Consider the following 19,658-nt stretch of genomic DNA (forward strand, 5'->3'; position numbering starts at 1 on the left):
CCAGTAAGCCTTCCCTGAATTTGGATAGCCTCAGTCATGGTGGGGTCTGCTGATGTCCTCCAAAGGACTTTCCCCCAGCATCAATCACTCATCTTCCTTGAGGCAGAAGTCATGGGACCCAATACTTTACACCTCTTGTTCTTCTTAGAGGTGGAACAGGGACCCACTTTGGCAGCCTTCCTTGTGAGCCCTTTATAGTTGACAAGGCAGGAGGTCTTCATGGAAGGGGTACCTGTTGCATAGCCTGGGGAGGTGGATGCCAGGGAGGCCCATCCCAAGCTGCAGCACTTGTCACCTATGAGCCAAGCAAGCTCCTTGATTTTGTGTGTGTGTGTCCGCTTCATCATTTATACAGAATATACAGGATCTTACGTGGAGGGGTTTTTATGTAGCAACTGCTTTGAGTGATATCCACCATGCCCATACTAGCCAAGCACTCCTATGTCCTGGAGCATTTTATTCATATCCCCAGCATGAGGGTAAGAATGTTAGCTGGATCCAGTGCACAAACTGGGCAAATGACCGTCTTCTACTTCACCCTGGCCCACTATGGCTCAGCCTTCTTGCATTTTCATGGAATGCGAGAAACCCAGGATAGGGAACAAGGAAGGCTGCAGATATGGGGTACAACCAGGGTGGCCTGGAGTACCCACCAGCCCTCAATGATGGAGGTAGTGGCAGCAGCCACAGGAGAGTATAGAATGTAGGAATGGAGCTGTACCCCAGCCCAGGCTGCTGACTGGGCCAAGGTGAAGATATTTTTTCTTGGCCTTTCTTTTGCTAGTTTCATAACCCCAGTGCAGAACAGCCCCTATCTTTTCAGGTCTTCCCACACCAAGTGAATGAGAGCTAGGAGTTTTGACATCACATGATGTTCAACCCTAAGGGGCAAGAGTTATTGCCCATGTTACATGTAAATCCAACACGAGGTGACCAAGATTGACAGGAGACTAGGGCAAACAAGTACTGCTTCATCCCTCTTGTTGGCCATGGGCTTCCTCTAAATGCCACCCCCATCACTCTCCAATCCCATGCTGTCCCTCATTCCAACAGTCCTCAATTTCCTTCCAGCTATGAGAATACTCTAGGGATTCTATTCAACTTCTCCCATCTCAGAAACATGGCTCCCTTCCCCGATTCCTCAACCTGAGGCATCAATAACTTGCCCTATCCACCCTCAGTCAGGTCCTTCCATTTACTTCAGCTGCCATCCTTCCTTCCATTGTCTCAACAAGGCAAGATGAAGTGCCTATGGCAGAGTTGGAGCCCAACCAGACAGAACCAGGAGGGGATCAAGCTGCCCAGAGGGGAAAGGAGCTGCCTAGTAGCCTGGAAGGTCAGGGAGGTCAGGGGAGTACAGGAATTGTGCCTTTGGCATCTCTTCCCACCTTCACCTCCACCCTAACCCCTACCACCGATCCCACTGCTTGCCAGCATATAACAGAGGTGTCTGGTTTTCCCCTTCCTCTTTGTCAACCAAATGTGACAGACCAGTGGTTCACAACACATTTTGTTTGGCCTGCCATGTTTTGAGTTTCACTTAGCTGCTAACATTTAAAAATCAGAAGATTCTGCTGAATCTTCTGATCCAGCAGAATCCAGCATTCTAGTTTCTTCTGAGAAGTCAGATCTGGATGCCAGGCCCATGATCCTCCATGGTGACAGCAGCTGGTATCTGCTGCTTTTTGTGGGGTTTGTGCTCTGGTTTCTGAGGTTCTAAGTGTCCTTGTAAGCCATTACCATGCACACCAGCCCCATGGCTTCTGACTACATCTCTGCACAAGGCTGTCTGGTGGGAAGCAGCCAAAGACACACTGCCAATGCTGTAGCCAATCGTTCATTGCCCATAGGCAGAGTAGGAAGAGCAAGAAGGCAGGGTGGAATCAAGAGCCGCCTTCCAGTCTCTCTCTCCAAACAGTTTGTTTCCAGTAGCTTCCCAGGTATGGCCTGCATCCTGCCTTGGCTCAAGCCTGGCTCTGGGGGCCCGGCTGGTACAGACAGAGGCTGGCTGGCTATTTCTTCAGGCCACTCCAATCGTACCCCTGCTGGGCCCAAGGCCAGAGGTTTTCTCCCAAGCCTGAGTAGCTTTGGGTCTAAAGAGGCGTAGGCTTCCTTACTCTTTAGCCAACTCAGCCAAATACGCACCAAGGGGTGGCCACCTTGTCACAGTCCAACATGACATTGAGAACAGTGCAGGGTGCTCCACCCACAGACAGTGCTGTGCGGGAATCTACCCGATACTTCACAGTGTTCAGGCCTCCCTCCCGGTCCACCTTGAATTGCTCCTGGGAAGAAAATGAGGAAAGAGCATCAACTTGGGGCTTCATGATGCCAGCTGTCCACAGATCCCATACTACCTTGTCAGAAGTCCAGAGATCTCCACTAAGAGAGGAGCCCAAAGCTGAAGTCTTGTCCAAGCCTGTACCCCATCAATAAGAAGGACTTTTCTATGGGGAAATGAATCTCTAAGAGAGGGAGCTGTGTGACAGACAAGGGTTCTGGCTGCTTTAACTAAGCCTTCCCACCCTCAGCCTGCCTGGACCTGAGGTCTGGACTGACACACAGTGGCCAGATGCACAGAGTGGCCACCAGAGCAGAGCACCGCCCACGCAGAATGCCCATCAACTGGCCTAGGTCCTGCAGGGGAGGACGGTGCCATTCAGGCCCAAGGGGAACTTGGTGAAATGATGAGGCCTGTTTGCTACTCATCACCACTCTGTCCCTGCTGAGGAGAAAAGCCAGCACCTGTTTTTGAGCTGCGATGCGTTTCTGATCCCTCTTCCGCCAGGCTGGGTCATGCAGGTGGTGAAATGTCTGGTATCCAGTTGTGATTCCTGAGGGACGGAAAAGCTAAAGAGACCAAAGGAAGTGAGGGTCAGGCTGCTTCTCTTATAGCCTTGGCCCTTACCACTAACTCCTCTGGGGTCCCACTGCTTGCCATAGGCAGGGGCTCTACTGCCATCCTACAGGAGAGGAGATTGAGAGGAGACTAGCAGAGAGCACAGGACTGGTTAGAAAGCTCCTGCAAGTCAGGATGAAAGGGATCAGAACCCTAAAGCACCTCTAAAACCAAACAACTTCTCTGCAGCAAGTAGAGACTTGGGACATGTGGCCCAGGAGGCAGGGCCAAAGGAGGAGCCTTACCTGGAGGCCAGCTCCTTTGATGCGCCGGTAGAATTCATCATCCTCTCGGCCCCAGCCCCAGAAGCGGTTGGACATCCCGTTGCACTGACACAAAGACAGGCAGTGTCTGTCACATGCTCCCTCCTCCCAGGGGTGCACTTTGGTCTCCTACTGCTCAGGAGAACCAAGCCTGAGCCCAACTAGGCAGGCTGCCCTTTCCTCTTCCTACCCTGGCTGTTTTAAATGAATACTGGGTGCTGGCAAGTCCCTCTACCTCTCTGTGGGGATGTGGGGCAGAAAGACAGGTTAGCATAACTCAGTCCCTCCCCATTTCTAAGGGACCCTTGAACTTGTATGTGATTAGTGTCTCAAAAAATGTAAGACCTCTTTGGGAGGCAAAAATGCCAAAAGCTACTGATTTCTGCCTTCCTCTGACTCTCTTCTCCAGTGGCTCTGATCTCCTCCTCCTATGTGAGTGAGGGCTCTATGACAGTTCCTACTTTTGCAACTGCTAAGGGACTTCATTTACACAAAGCAGGCTTTAGCCTGGGACTGCAGAGAAGAGCCACGCCAGTCTTCTTGCCCACCTGGGCTCCTGAGTCCAATTAAGAGCCAGTGTGCTTTAGTTTGGGACTCTTACAGGGGCTTCTGGGGAGGGAGGAGCTCCATCTCCCACCAACTAGGCCACATTATACAGGTTGCAGCTATGACGGCCTTCTCATACTAGAGAAATGTAGAGAAGGCAGAGTTGAGGTATGGAAATAAAAACAGAGGCCTGGCAGTACTACTGAGGCAGCAGTACTGCAGACCCTCACACCCCCAGCTCTCTGAGGCCAGCTGTCATGGGGGTTTCTGTGGCCACAGCAGAGCTCTTCCTCACTACTGTGCTTACCCCTGTTCCTCTCTCATGTCTCTGGCTACTGCTGGGTCCCCCCTGCCAGGTCCAGGCAGGACTCTTCTGTTGGAGCCCAGGAGGGCTGCTCCATCCTCCCAACTGCCCACACCCTGGGCAGGTAGGTCCCCAGCTAATGAGCAAAGAAGGTAGGGCTAGACCTCACCAGCTGGTAGTGCTGCTTGGAGAGCAGCAGGATGCCGCCCACATAGGTCTTGTAGTGGTAGAGTGGGTGGAGCTCCGGGGAGGCCACGTGGAAGGGCCCGGCCTCCGGGAAGCCATAGTCCAGCTCCTCATTGAGAGGAAGCAGGTCCACATCATGCATGGCAATGTAGTCCGTGCTGTTGCTGCTCTCCAGGAATCCCACATTGATGAGAGCTGCCCGGTTGAACCTGCACAGGACAGATGAGGCTGTGTGGGGGCGAGCTTGATCATCATCCTAGCTCTACCCTTGGTCTTAGGTGAGGGCTTCTTACTGCCTCTCAACACACACTGATTTCACTCATGGGGTTGTCCCTTTTGCTGGCTGCACAAGTTTTACTGAGTACCTACTAAGTGAAAGAAACTGTTCAAAACTCAACAGCAGTAGAAAAACAAATCTGTATGCTCAGGGAACTTAACATCTAATTAAGAAGAAACAAATCAACGAGGGTGTGAAGGAAATTTGGGGGCCAGGGCAGCTATTCTCCCAGACACAGCTGCCAGGAGGGCCAGAGAGGCAAGGCAACATCTAACCCGGGACTTGAAGGCCTGAGGTAATGAGCTATATGGATGTAGGGGGCAGGGCTCCAGGCAGAGAACACCAATTGCCAAGGCCAGCATCAAGAGCAGAAACCATGTGGCTCTATTTGGTATATTGAGAAGAAACCTGAGGGGCAAGGGGAGAAGCAGGAAGAATAGCTGGGAGGCAAGAGGTGACGGTGGCCTAGCTCAAGGGGGCAGCAGAGAAGGTGCAAAGTGGGCAAATTCTAGATGTATTTTGTTGATGGACTGAATGTGTGACAGAGAAAGAGCAGCTAAGATGATTGAAAACCTTTTTAGCTTGAGTAACTAGAAGCATGGGGTTTTCATTTCCTGAAATGGGGAGAGGGAAAAGAAAGCAGGTGAGAGTGGGACAACAATGGCATGGGATTCCCCAGCCTGCACACACTGAGGGAGACAACGGCAAGCACTGAGATGATATGTGATCAGAGACAAGAGAATAGGAAATGAGATGAGCAGACCATGGAGGAGGGCAGAGCCTCGGAAGGAAGGATCTTCTTGGCAGAAGCTGCTGACAGGATAGGACAAGGCCTGGGATAAGGAAATAGAGGTCACCTGTGACCTCAGTGAGGGCTGTTTCAGTGCAATAAGTGAAGTGTGATGGAATAGGCTGGAGGAACAGAAAGGGGAGGAGCAGAGAAATGGGATGACAGCTATGGGAGAATGGGAGAATCAGATAGAGAACTCTTTTTCCCTTTTAAAACATTTATTAGGGGAGGGTGCCATGCTACAGGGCATGGTGGTGGTCGGAGGACAACTTATGAGAGTCAGTTCTTTCCTTCTACCAACGATATGGGTTCTGGGGACCAAACTCAGGTCATCAGGCTTGGTGGCAAGCATCTTTATTTGATGAGCTGTCTGATCAGCCCCTCTTCTTTCTTTTGGAGGAGCATCATTTCCATGACATGTATGTATACACACAGATGTGAATCCCAAGAGACAAAAAGCAGATTGTGCAGGAGATGAGGTTGACCTTGAGTGGAAGGAAGGAGAGGGGTCCAGGGCCACGGTGGGAGAATTGGTCTCAGAAAGGGCTGGGATAGTCATCCCTAGGAGGTGAGCAGAGATGGTAGGGACCGAAGAAAGTGCTCCTCCAATTGTTTCCACTTTCTCAAAGTGGTCAGGAGCAGAAAGTGAGGATGAGGAAAGTGAGTGAGTCTGGGAAGGTTAGAGGAATGCCAGCCTTTCAGGAAGGATAAAGGCTTTCTTGGGTCTGGATTCATCATCAGAGACAAACAGCATGGCCATGAATGTTGCTGATTAGGAAGTAGGAAGCTATGGATGGATGCAAAGAAGTGATTTTAATAGTGGACCATGGACTCTAGGTCTGACAAGGAGAAAATGGCGCTAAGGAGGGCGGTGGGTGGCAGTACGCCAAGGCTCATGGGCTATAGGACATCCAAGAATCACTATAGTTCATCTTCCAACAGAAGTAAGTTGGAGAGAAACAGGGTAGGGTTTGGGGTGTGAGATGACTGGATGGAGGTGATGGAGGGGTACCATTTGGGCAAGGCTTTAGGAAAATGACACATGGTGGGGAACAGAGGGACTCTCCCTTTCTCTAATCTCTCTAGCCAGTCACCAGCAAACCCTGCCTGTACTTCCTCCACATCACTTCTCTCTACCCTTTTAATCATCCTGGCTAAGCCATCATTGTCTCTGATGACTGCAGTGACCACCTAACTGGTGTCCCTGCTCCTTTTCATGTCCTCATACAACTTACCCACATATAGCAGCCACAGTGATCTTTCTAAAGCAGAAATCAGATCAGGGCCCACCCCAGAGATTTCCACCATACCCCATGAGAGGGGCCTACTACCTTCCAGCCTCTGGCCCCTACCCCTGGCAGCTTCTCACAGGCCTGAGAACACAAGGAATGGGAACAAGTCCTGAGAACCCTGGACAAGGTAAGCTACTGGGAGAAGGACTGCTGGATCAGGAGTTAGTCCTCACCTGAAATGATCCACCTGGTTGAGCACATAAATATGGTGCTGGATCTTCTTCCTGCTTAGGAATCGGTGCATATGGGGCACAAAGACCAGGAGCTCTTCAAAGCGTTCACGGAAGGGAACCAGTACTGCCAAGCGGTGGGGACCCCAGGATTCATCTTCTTCCCAGTGCTCAGGAGGTGGCTCTGGGGGGCAAGTCCGAGGTGGACTTGAGGTCTCCTGCCCTTGTCCCCTGGCTGCCTGGGCCATATCACTAGAGCAGCTGAGCTGCAGCCAAAGTAGGGAGAAGAAGACCAACAAGAGAAAGGCAATGAAGAGGTGGAAGATGGAGCATTTCCGGCGGAGGCCTCCAGGGAGCAACCTGGACCTGGGACAAGAGCAGGGATGAGGTCAGAAGGACAGGACCAGCTATGATCATTTTGTCCAGCTGTGATCCTTTTGAGACCCTTTCTCTGGCCTCCTCACATGTAAGCCAAAATGACTGGTCCACCTAGGCACCTGGAAATTAGTGCATAAGCAACTTTAATGTTTCACTCATGCTACTGCCATACATGATCAGCTACAGGTCCAGCCTGTGCCACTCCACCTCTGGTTCACTCACCGACCACTCCCAGGTCTCAGGGCTGCCCCAGCTCCTCAATTTCTTATTCTGAGGAACAGTACTCAAGGGCAAGGCTCCTTGTCTCATATGTTTGTTTCTCTCCAGAACAGTGATTTGATATCCTGAATCAATAGCAGGAGCTCCAGTTTAGAGAGATGCAACCCACTCACTTCCAAACACATTCCCCAGAAAATTCACCCCAGCAGAAACCTTGGTTTTATCATGCTTCTCATGCCAATGAAAACTCCCCAAGAAGGGGTGTGTGCTGCATAAGCACCAGGAGAAAAGACAAATATTTACTCTAGGAAGCTCAGACATGCACCCCTAAACAATGTGAGATTCAAACAGATAGTGCAGTTCACTCAAACCTTCCATCCCAGAGGTAGCCCATAGGACAAGAGATTTGGACAGAAGATGGAAAGAAGGACAAGGGCTGGGTGAAACAGCTACACATTTAAGAAACTGGAAAAACAACTGAATATCTCAGATACTGGGATGATGCAGGGAGACTGCCCTTTAGGTTAACAAACAGGTGCAGAGCAGGTATGACACCATATGCTTATAATTCTGGCACTTGAAAGGCTGAGGCAGAATTGCAAGTTCAAGGCTGAACTGGTTACATAGGAAGGCTGCCTCAAAAACAAAGAAGCAAAAAAAAAAAAAAAGTGGAATTCACCTTTTCCCATCCTCTGGAAATTTCCAAGGATATTAAATCTGAGAAATCTAAAAAGGAACTCTATGGCTCCTCCTGCCCAAGTTATTGGTAAAGGAATCTATACTATAACCTTTAAGAGTCAAGGATTAGTTATCAAGTGTTACAGACTCTACCTCCTAAATTCTTCTGTTATCTTCCTCACCTACTGGTCCTTGCCCTGCTTTCAATCTTATACCTGAGTCTCCATTGTGTACAAGAAAAAGCCAAAGTCCTTGGTCTGTCAGAATCCTCTGATAAATTCTCTGACTTGATCAAATCTCCAGTTTCTCACCACTGTCCACTCTCATCCTGGGTAACACAAGGTCTTTCCATTTGCCACATTCCTTCCTGCTCCAGCTCTCTCTCACCCAGACTGTACCTACCTGGAAACTCCTTATTTTAACTGCCTGGTAGTCTCCTACCAGTCCTTCAGGTCAAACATCAACGTTGTAGCCAGCGCTGCCCCCATCATCTCCCTACCAAGTTCCCTGTTTTGTGTTCCCACTGCACTTTGCACTTCTTTCTTTATAGCAGTTAAGTATGATGACCTGCATGACCCCACTTGTCAGACCATGCCAGAGTCTTATCTGTGGCCCCAGGCCGAGTTAGACAGTGGAGGGCTTACCAAGTGAGTTAAAGGGTTAAAGCAGTCCAAGCATGCTTTAAGTCATACACTAGTGCCACACCAGTGCCCACCTTTCTGTATAGGGACAAGTGCCAATCTGGAAGCCAGCAGCCCTGAAGCCAGGCCCAGGTCCTACATGCAGCTGAGAGGTTGCCCAGTAGGACCCTCTCGCAGGGCTTCTGACTTACCCCCCATTGTCCTGTGGTGATGGTTTCCATTGGGGAGCAGCAGAGCCCAGACATGCAAATGGCCTGGAAAGTCTGGAGCCTCTAGAGATTCTTTCTTGTACTCTGGGCTCTTTCTGGGAGCAGGATGGAGATTTAGAAGATGGACAATGGGTAACAGCCCTCCTTTAGGGGAATAAACGGTAACCATTATCCAGGGTACAGCATGGATTGGTCATTCCATGCAATTTCCCATGCTGCTTTTTCAAATCCAGCCTGCCCTTCCTATCAGGATCATGTCCCTATTGGCACTTTCATTCTTTGCTCTAAAGGTCAATATCACTGATGAGTGAACTAAGCAGGCTGGCTCCTGAGCTAGCACTCAAGTACTACACCACCCTGCATATGTTATACGGATCTTCCTACTTCTGTGTCAAAAACACAGAATGGACATCAATATTTTTTTCTGAGAACACAATTATAGAAAAGGATCTGAAGATAGAAATTCTCTATTTCTTCCATATTATGATATTCATCAATCTTCAAATAGCTCTTTGAAGTTAATATGATTTCCCATTTCAGAGATGAAAGACTGAGTTCTGAAACACTAAGTAGTCTGTTTCTGGTCACTATAGACCATGCTTTCTGTTACATTCCTGTTTCAGTTCAACACCAAATCTAAAAAAAACCCCAAAGAGCTGTGCCCACTAAATTCCATAATCATATGGAGTTTAAACAAATTTAAGAGACATCAAAGGTTACTCACTGGGTATGCATCCAACTAACTGTTCTGGGGAAGAAGATTGAGGAGAGGGGTGCATATCTCAAGCCTCAAGTGTGAATGTCTCCATAAATATAGTAGGGAAATCACTTCGCCCATTCCTGTCAAGGAGAAATCTCTTAAGCCCAGGGCTGGGCCAGGCTCACACCTAACACCAGGAGCAGGCCCCAAGCAAGTGGAACTGCACAGGAAATGAACTAATGGGTGTGTGCGGAGTGTCTAGGCAGAGCCTAAGAAACATCATCTGGTGTGTTTTTCTGAGCTAGCAGCAAAGTATGAGAGAGCAGGAAGGAAAAGGGGATCTGAAGTCACAGGATGTGATGGGGAGAGAGACAAGTGATCCACTCACTGTAAGTCAACCAAGTCAGACATTCACACAACAGACGAGCCAGTGCGGTTGGGAGGGGGGTGGTGGGAGGGGGGCAATACGCAAAAGGACTGGCTTAGAGGAACAGAAATATAAAGGGAGATCCACCGAGAGAGGAAGAAATAGAGACCCGGGCGGAATGAAGGCTGGTAGACAAAGTCACACAGAGAACACACTGACACACAGAGAACCACAGACCCTCAGGGTCACCCCCCCCCCAAAAAAAAAAAAAAAAAAAAAAAAACCAAAGAATAAGGACATGATATGATCTTTGTTAATTACTACCTACTTGTGAATGTCATACAACTGGCTTTATGAGGAACCCGAAACGCAGAAGCTACGGCCTCGCGCTCCTGGATTCCACAAGCAGCCGGGAAAAGAATGACTCCCAGGCTCGGGCCCCGCCGCTCACCTGCTGTCCTCCCAGGGCAGCTGCGTCACCTTCCTCCGGGAGGGCAACATCGCGGGGGCGAACAGCAGCGCATGGGGCTCGAGCTCGCAGCCCAGCCGCCCGACCTGCGGGCCTACGCGGCATCTCCGCCTCAGCTCCGCCCTGCCCGGGCCAACCCCGGTCCGCCCCGTTCCGCCCCGGCTGTCCCGCCCCCGGTCCGCCGGGTCCGCCGCTCCGGCCAAGCCGCCTGCACCCCAGAGCCACAGCCAACAAGGTTCTGTTTACCGCAGGGACACTTGGGCGTTAGCTTCTCACTGGTCGCAGAGACCAGCTAGATGTCAAGAGAAAGGGAGCTCCAAAGGCGGAGCCACTGAAGTCCAGACCTCCAAACCTCTAGGATAAGGTTCGTCTCCCCTCCTTTACCCCCAGGATGGCTGGAAGCATCTCAGCATCATTGCTGTCAGTGCAGTAGAATAAGCACGTAAACTTGGAGCATGGGGTCCATTTCAGGATTCAGTGTTAGGTTCAGTAGACTCATCAAATAGTAGTTAGGAGCTGGGCTCCGAACACTGATTGGGCATGAAGCCCTGCCCTACCAGTTCAGCTATGATTGAGGGCAAGTCATAATTTTTTTGTGATGGTTTCACCACTTGGGTAAATATTTCCTTCCCTGTGTGGTCGTTGTAGAACATATAAACTCATTTGGTGCAGTGCTTGGCACACAAATATATAAATGATATCTGTTATCCAGGAAGGGGAGTTGAAGTGAGAACTGAAAGAGGCACTAAGAGACTAAGTTCCCTATATGCCTCCTCTTTGGGCAAATTTAGCCAGTACCCCACCCTTAGCCCTGCTGCCAGTCTCCCTCCTAGGAAAGGAGAATGACAGTTGCTAGACATGGCCTCTGCTCTTCTTCCAGGCAAACTTCTAATATTCTTGTAAATACCTAACACAAGTTCTACTTTGTGCCAGTCATGATTCTGAATTTTACTATTGTTCTTTCATTCCGTCTTTACAAATAGGTACTTACTATTCTCACTTGAAAGATGAAAGAACCGGGACAGGCATGGTGGTGTAAGTCTTAACCCAGTACTTGGGAGGCAGAAGCAGGCAGATCTCTGTGAGATCAAGGCCAGCTAGGGCTATAGGGAGCCCTTGTCTCAAAAAAAAAAATTTTTTTTAATTAAAAAAGATGAGAGAACTGAAGCACAAGCAATCTAGGTAATTTGTTTGTACAATCTGTGATTTTTTTTTCCCCAGTCCAAACCAAAAATCTATGATTTTAAGCATGTTGCTTCAGACTATGGGTGAGATGCTCATCATTCCAGCAACCTCTCCCCGTTAAATCCTGCCTCATACAATCTACCCCTTCCCCCTCCTGTGACTCTCTAAGGGCTCTGCATTCTACACCAGAAACTTAGCTAACCAGGCATAGATATGGCAGATCTTAAAGACTGATCTCTTACAAAGAGCAGTTAGATGAGGCAATGATGGGCCATGTGACCTGGAAAGCCAAAACACATCTAACTGGGACAGCCAGTACTCAGCCCAGCCAGTTGTTGCCACATGAGGATGAAGTCCCACTAGGGTTAGATCTCAGTATCTCAAGAGACTAAATTTCACATAAGAACCCAAGTTAGGGGCTGAAGAGATGGCTCAGCAGTTAAGAATGCAGAGGACCTGGGTTCAACTCCCAGCACCCACATAGTAGCTAACAACTGTCTGTAACTCCAGTTGTAGGGGAATCCGACGCCCTCATCTGACTTCTGCTGCATTGCACAATACAGGTGCACTTATATACATGCGGGCAATACACTCATACACACAAAAATATTTAAAAAAAAAACAAATTAGCTCATTTTAAAATGCAGCAGTTTTAAGTTACATTGATATTGAGTATGCTTGGTAGGATGTAATAAGAATGGCACTTGACTTCTAAGGTCTTCAGTTCAAAAACCCATACCACCCCCTCCCCTTGAAAAAAACACCAGGATAATTCCTGTTGAGGGAAATTCTACGAAATACCCAACTTGTATTCCTTAAAATCGAGGTATCATTAAAAAAAAAAAAAAAAGAAAGAAATTGTCACAGCTAAGAGGAGCCTAGGGAGACATGGTGACTAAATGTGATGGCATGGAATTCTTCAACTCAAAAAGGACATTAGGTAAAAATTAAGTCATTCTGTATCCACAGAAAGTAGACTTTAAAAACACTGTATTGACTAATTTTAATATATGCCATTCTAATGGATGATGTTAATAGGGAAAACTATTTTCACAATTTTTCTGTAATTCTGAAACTAATTTTTTTAAAGGTTGGTTTTTATTGCTTAATTTTCAATGTGGAAGCCAGAGTGGCAAGGAGAGCTCAAAGTATATCCTACCAGTAGGTCAAGTAACCCCCAAATGTCTCCTCGTCTTCATCCTCACACCACTGTATTCCCCTTCCTTACTTCATCTTCAGGTGTTTTTGTCTGAGACAAGGACTCACTATCCCAGGCTGGCCTTGAACTCCATAAATAGCTGAAGATGTCCGTGAACTGCTGATCCTTCCACCTCCAGCTCCTGAGTGCCAGGATTACAGTTGTGTGCCACCATACTGCAAGTTTATGTGGTGCTGGGACTTGCACTCAGGGTTTAGTGCATGCTAGGGAAAGTCTACAAACTAAGCTACATCCCCAGCCCTGAGGTAGTTCTCAAAAACCTTCCATAGGCTGAGGGTGTGGCTCTGTGGTAAAGCTCTTGTCTGGCTTCCATCCTCAGCATACTGGGACAGGAAAAAAAATCCCAAATTTTTGGTTGATGATGGAGAATACCCAGATCTTCTTAGGTCTTGAGGCTTTTATAACTTGAACCCAAAATTCCTTTCCAGCCTTCTCAAACCCTCCTCTCCAACTGACACAATGCCCATCTATCTCCACATCAAAGCTCTTTGCCCTGCCATCTCCTTTGCTCAGAATCCTTCTACGTGGGCCTTGCAAAAAAAATTGCTACTAGTTAAGTCCATCAGTATCCCTCACCTGCACCAGCTGGAAGAGTCTCCTTTTACACTTAAAGCATTCTCCTGTCCAGGACACCAAGAACTCTTTTGCATCCATGACAGTTCTGCCTACTTGTGAAGAAAGGGTATTTCACAGAACTGGTGCACAAGTTTTAGCCCCAACCCCACAATTTGTTTGTTTTGACAAATCCATTACCCGCTGTCTGCCATAGAAGGCATGGAGAAGATGGAAAGAATGAAGTTCACAAGTGGAGACCAATCTTAAAAGATGATGCACTTGCCCACTGGAAGATGTGACATTCCCTCAAGTCCCATGCAGTATGAAGCCCACTGAGAATAACTTTACACAGGACAAGTTTTTTGTGTTGTTTTGTTTTTTTTAATTGGGAAACCAATGTAACAAACCTAAACTCATTGACAATCAGTAACTAAGACACTGCAGGCTCTGTCCCCAACCAGCACCAAAGTCTCTGCTTGACCGGACACCAGTTTCTCAAGCCCCAGAAAGGACAACCATAAGAAACCAAGATCAACCTCTGGGCCACTTTGCCGCACTGTGACTCCCTCTACCCCACCTTTAATTGACATACATACACCCTGGATCAGCAAGCTGAGACTAGGCCAAAGGCAAGAAAAGCAAGGTTCCTAGAGAAGGAACAGGTCACAAACACACCTAACCTGCTGAAAATCCCATGTTAACAAAGACAGAAGGAAAACTGGCTTACCCACCCACCCATCCACATCCCTCCCTCAACCTACCCAGACAACAGCCTCACATCCCTGATCAGTAACATTGAGATTCTAAGACACCAAGGGCATCACCAGCCCCTGAGTGATGACTGTAAAAGGTCCAGAGGTGGAGGACTTGCCCCACTACCTACTCAGTATTAGCCAGACAAGTTGCTGCCCTCAGCTTGAGTCTTGGGTGTGTGTATGTGCACGTGCTTGTAGTCCCTCTCCCCTCTAGAACATCTATGGCTGAGAACCAGTCCTCCTGCCAGAGAGGTATCAGTCCCAGGAGGGCCTTTCTCCTAGAGCCTAGAAGGAAGATAGCCTGTGAGACAGCTACACCAACTTCTTGGCTTCAAAAAAACTCTTGAGGTGCCGCATCTGCCAGACGCCAATGGCCACAAGGATGAGGGTTTGCAGAATAGACCACCATAACACTCGCTGGTTGGTGCTCTCACTGGTCTGCCGGAAGCGTTCCTCTCGCCACTGTGGGGTAAATAAATGGCAAGTCTGAGTTAGCTGGATAGCACTGTTGGGTTCCCAGCCAGCCAGCATTCCCCAGGCCACCTGCTCTGCCCAAGTTCCAGCCAAATGCCTAGGGAGACTGTCTTCATCATCAACAGCCAGATGAATGAGGCAATTTCTAATGCATTTCTTCTAGGTCTATTTGTTCATCTGTTAGATACAATCCTAACTGGTCCTTTCCTGATAGAGGAGAGGTAAGAAAGTGCTGGTATCACTCCCATGGAACGGTGGTGTCTGGAGTGCTCAGGTGTGAACTTCTGTCCAGATCTCTCAAATTGCTCCTTGAAGATTATATATGCAAGCTGCAGACTGGTGGCCTGGACATGTTTTGTTTGGTTCATACAATGTTTTGTCAACATTTAAAACTCAGGAAAATTTCATGTAAAAACTATAGATTGCAAAAACTCAGATTGCATTTCTGCAAGGAGGTCTTAGATGACACTATACAGTAGTTTTCCCTGCTGAGAGGGGTCACTGACCTACAACTCCTTATAGTAACAGAGTCATTCATGGGACTTGCCTGGTTTCTGGCCACAAATTGAGACCATTGGTTCTGGGAGCACCTGAAGTCATTGATTCAGCACTGAAGGTGCATTTTTTTTTCGTTTTTTGGGGGGTTTTTTGGTGTTTTTGAGACAGGGTCTCCCTGTAGTCCCAGCTGGCCTGGAACTCTCTATGTAGACCAGGCTGGCCTCGAACTCACTGAAGGTGCAGTATTAATCACCATCCTGTCATTCTGTATGTCACTGTGATTTAGTGCGATAGGTTAAGAATCTGTGTCCTCATTACAAGATGGACCTTGTAAGACCCATTGTGGCACAGTTAAGTTCCCTGGGGTCCCAAATGACTCTTTCCTGCAGTTCCTGGCTGGGCCTGGGGGCAGCTTCCAAGAAGCCCACCAATCCCAGCCCAAGCGCTCACCCGCTGGTAGTTCTGCTCCTTTTGGATCTGTTCCACTTGTTCCACTAGCTGTCGCACTCGTAGCTGCAACTCGCTCAGCTTGTCTTTGGCAGCAATTTCTGCATAGTCATTTGCATGTTCACCCACTTGGATGTCAAGGTGAACTCTCTGGAGACAGATAAAAGAGGTAAAACAGTCAGACAGCCTTGCTGCCCTGACTGACAAGCTGATGCCTCTACTTTTCATTTGTTTATTTAGCCTATGGACCAAGATCTCCTCAGCACACAGTCCTATGGGGCTCTAGGCATACAAGCAATAAGCCTGGATTTATGCTCTGACCAGTGCATACACAGTTTGCTCTCTGGGTTCCACAGATCAGAAAGATCTTATTTATTTATTTAATTAATTAATTTATTTATTTTAAAGATTTTTATTATTTCTTGGGGCTGGAGAGATGGCACAGCAGATAAGAGCACTGACTGCTCTTTAAAAAGACCCAGGTTCGATTCCCAGCACCTATGAACCGTCCTTAACTCCAGTTCCAGGGGAATCTGATGCCCTCTTCTGACCTCCACAGCATTGCATGACATGATCCACTCACATACATGCAGGCAATATACACATAAAATACAAATAATACATTTTTAAAAACATAGGGGCTGGAGAAATGGCTCAGTGGTTAAGAACACTGGTTGTTCTTGCAGAAGACCCAGGTTCAAATCCCAGCACCCACATGGCAGCTAACAACTGTCCATAAATCCAGTTCCAGGGGATCTGACGGCCTCTTCTGTCTTCCGCAGGCATTGCACGACATGGGTGCACTTACCTACGTGCAGGCAATATACTCATACACATAAAATAAAAATAATAAAATATTTTTAAAAAGCATTAAAAGACTTTTATTATTTCTAATTGTGTGTGTGTGTCCGTGTGTGTGTCTGTGTGTGGGTATATGCACACGAGTGCAAGTGCTTGTGGAGGCCAGAGGCATTGGATCCCCCTGGAACTGGAGTTATAGGCATTGTGATCTACCTGATCTGGGTGCTGGGAACCCAACTTGGGTCCTTTGGACAAGCAGTATGTGATCTTAACTGCTGGACCATCTCATCAGCCCAGAAAGATTTTAAAGAGCAAAATAATAGACAAACCCATGTTTATACTGAGTATACAGATTTTTTGGGGGTGGGGGATAGCATTATTCTCTAAAGCAACACTGTACAATTTATATACATTATCATTAACATTGTATTAGGGACCATAAGTAATCTAGAGATGACTTAAAAGTATATGGCAGGGGCCAGGCATGGTGGTGCACGCCTTTTAATCCCAGCTCCCGGGAAGCAGAGGCAGGCGGATCTCTGTGAGTTCGAGGCCAGCCTGGTCTCCATAGAGAATCCGGGCCAGCTGGGGCTAAAGGGAGACCCTGTCTCAAAAAGACCAAAAAAAAAAAAAAGTATATGGCAGGATATGTATGCATTACATGAAAATACTATACCATTCTATATAATGGACTTGAGCACCCACAAATGTTGATACCCAGCTGGGTATCTATGAGGGATGCAATACAAATTTCTCAGTCACTGGGCCCTAGATGTCCACTGGAAATCCAGTGGTCATAAGAGACACAAAAATCCAATGTACTCACCCCACACTCACAGTACCAACAATCCCAGTCCTGACCAGGGTACACTGGCTGAAAGCCTTTAATCTCACATGGGCCCACTTACCAGCATACCTCCAGCAAAGAGGGAGAACTTAGTGGAATTGGAGTGAAGACAGATCTGGTGCTCACCCGGAGTATGGGAGGTGAATGTGAACCTGCCCTCAGAGCCATACTGCCGGGCCAGGATGACCTATAGAAAGGAGAGAGGTTTCAGTCAGTGTTACTGTAGGGAGGCTGGGAAGAAATGACCAAAACTCTAAGAACCACAGAAGTCAGCAAGAAAAGCCTTGGATACAACACAGCATTAAAGATCCAGAGTTACTGAGCAGCAGTTGCCAAATGCTTGCTGAGAACTATTTGGGGCAGGGTTGGAGGGTCTGAAATCAGGCTGGCAAGTGGCCACTCTTGGGAAGGGTTTTCCTTTAGTCATCTTTCAACTCTCTCTGTTATTTTGCTGCTTTTATTGCTGTTGTTTTAAGCAATCAAAGGTGATGGTAAGTGACAGCTAATTGTTTTTCATTTTAATACCATTACTTGTCAAAATTCAAAGCTACTCCTTTTTGGAAAGTGCTCTGTTCTGTGACATGCTAGTCACTACTCCACTGCCAATTTTTTATATTCATCACTAGTTAGTCCACCCATCGATTGAGTAAGATAAATGAATTTCCATTTCGTTGGGTAGGGAAGTGGTTCAAGGACAATAATTGACTTGGCAGAATCATGCAGCAGTCAGTGGGAAGCTGAAAAGAGCAACTACCAGTCCAGCAGCCCAAGTTTGGCCTGCAGTGAGAATCCAAGCTCTTCCCACACCACTGTCTTCCCTGCTTGCCTAGATGCGGAAACCGGTACAGGAGCTTGCTTGGCAGCGGGCTCCGCGCGTTAGGGACCAGCTCACCTTGTCGTCGGGGTCCTTCACCTCCACGAACATGCCAAGCCCTGGGGTGGCCGGCTGGTACTCCTCGCGCTGCTTGTCAAACAGCTGTGTCCTGTAATTTCCTGGAGACAAGCGGAAGAGCCCAGATCAGAAGAGCGCGAAGTTGCGCGCGGTGCACGGCCCACAGAGCAGGGCCAGCCGCTGCTCCAGATGGCTCGCACCCCACGCCCCAAGACCACCGACTTGTCCCAAAGGCTCCCTTCGCCCCCGCACCGATAACCATGGTCTCATCCGGAATCTCTTCAATAAAGCACTTCTTCTCTGTCTCCCCAATGTGAAAATACAGCGCGCTCCCACGAGCTGCAAACCACAGCACCAGCAGGAGCGCCCGCATCCCTCTACCCAGCCACCGTCCGGGTGGGGTCGGAACAACCGGGATGCCTTGCTCGCCAGCCATCTTGCCCCACCTGCCGCGCAGGCGCAGACTGCCGGGCCACGTAGCCCCGCCGAGGACGCCGCGGTGCCTGCCGGGACTGCGAATTCCGACGGATGGAACTACAAGTCCCTAGAAACCCCACGCCTCTGCGCGGCAGAACCCGATTGGGGTGGGTTGCTACCTGTCGTGGTAAGGGACCTTCAAATCCCGAGGCTTTGCTTTGATTCCATCAAGTAGCAGGGAGACTGAAGGTGATTGTCAGCCTTTTACACACAGTGAAACCGAGGCAGGTTGAGGTCACAGAGTGAATTACAAACAGAAGGGGTATTCGAACCTAGGATCCTTGACAGTCCTAGACATATATCTATATATGACCTCCAGGGGCACTGCACGACAGGGGTGCACTTACATGAAGGCAAAGCACTCATACACATAAAATAAAAATAAATAAATTTTAAAAATAATGGGACAAATAATGCATGGACTCATTCTAGAAAAAAATAAAAATTAAAGCCGTAGTATTTTTTTAACCACTTATTTATCTCAAAGCCGCTTCTATTCTTAAATCTAGTCAGTGTCCTCCAAGGCATTCGCGGGCCACCACCATCCCAAATAGGAGACCTCATGCACACTCTGCTACCAAATTTCAGCAACGGTGGTTCGTTTCCAACAAAGGTTCAGTGGTCAGTGTCTGGTGGAATAACGGTTTTGGCTTGGAACTTTGGATGTAGCTGCCCAGACATTGAGAGCTTGACACCTGCAGGAAATCACCGGAGATTTTATCCAAATTTCAGTGTGTTTTGGTAGCTCTTACTCAGTTTGTGTTTTATGGTTTTGACTACCTCATCGGTTCATAAATAATGGAGAATTTTTCTTTCCTTTTGATTCTGTTTTGATTTTCTAAGGAACATAATTCCACCCTTATCTATAAGGAATACATTCTAAGATTCCTAATGGATGCCTGAAACTATGGATAGTAGTACCAAACCCTTTTTTTCTTTGCTTTGTTTAGTTTTGTTTTATGACAGTCTCACTTATGTAGCCCAAGTTGGCCTCACTATGTTTCGAGGCTGAACTCAAACTCCAGGTTCTCCTGCCTCAGGCTCCACCAGATTCACCACACCCAATTCTAAAGCTTATTTATAGATTTTTCTCCTCGCACAGCCTTTAATAATGTTTTGT

The 19,658-nt window shown here is 48.0% G+C and overlaps 2 protein-coding genes across 2 annotated transcripts; both read right to left on the reverse strand.

The window, feature by feature from the left end:
• Positions 1-346: 346 nt before the first annotated feature.
• B4galt7 (beta-1,4-galactosyltransferase 7) lies at positions 347-10,543 on the reverse strand. Its single transcript, XM_008830804.3, has 6 exons — positions 10,371-10,543; positions 6,731-7,093; positions 4,182-4,407; positions 3,145-3,228; positions 2,746-2,850; positions 347-2,285 (listed from the first exon to the last, which is right to left on the reverse strand). Exons 1-6 carry the CDS (start codon positions 10,418-10,420, stop codon positions 2,130-2,132), a joined length of 984 nt encoding a protein of 327 aa, XP_008829026.1. The 5' UTR covers positions 10,421-10,543; the 3' UTR covers positions 347-2,129.
• A 3,162-nt stretch (positions 10,544-13,705) lies between these two features.
• Positions 13,706-18,531, reverse strand: Tmed9 (transmembrane p24 trafficking protein 9). The gene is made up of 5 exons (XM_008830807.3): positions 18,314-18,531; positions 18,062-18,162; positions 17,231-17,356; positions 15,525-15,671; positions 13,706-14,564 (listed from the first exon to the last, which is right to left on the reverse strand). Exons 1-5 carry the CDS (start codon positions 18,495-18,497, stop codon positions 14,415-14,417), a joined length of 708 nt encoding a protein of 235 aa, XP_008829029.1. The 5' UTR covers positions 18,498-18,531; the 3' UTR covers positions 13,706-14,414.
• Between the last annotated feature and the right edge of the window lie 1,127 nt (positions 18,532-19,658).

This window comes from Nannospalax galili, unplaced genomic scaffold, assembly GCF_000622305.1.
Source record: "Nannospalax galili isolate Female #2095 unplaced genomic scaffold, S.galili_v1.0 scaffold3395, whole genome shotgun sequence".
Taxonomy (NCBI): Eukaryota; Metazoa; Chordata; class Mammalia; order Rodentia; family Spalacidae; genus Nannospalax; species Nannospalax galili.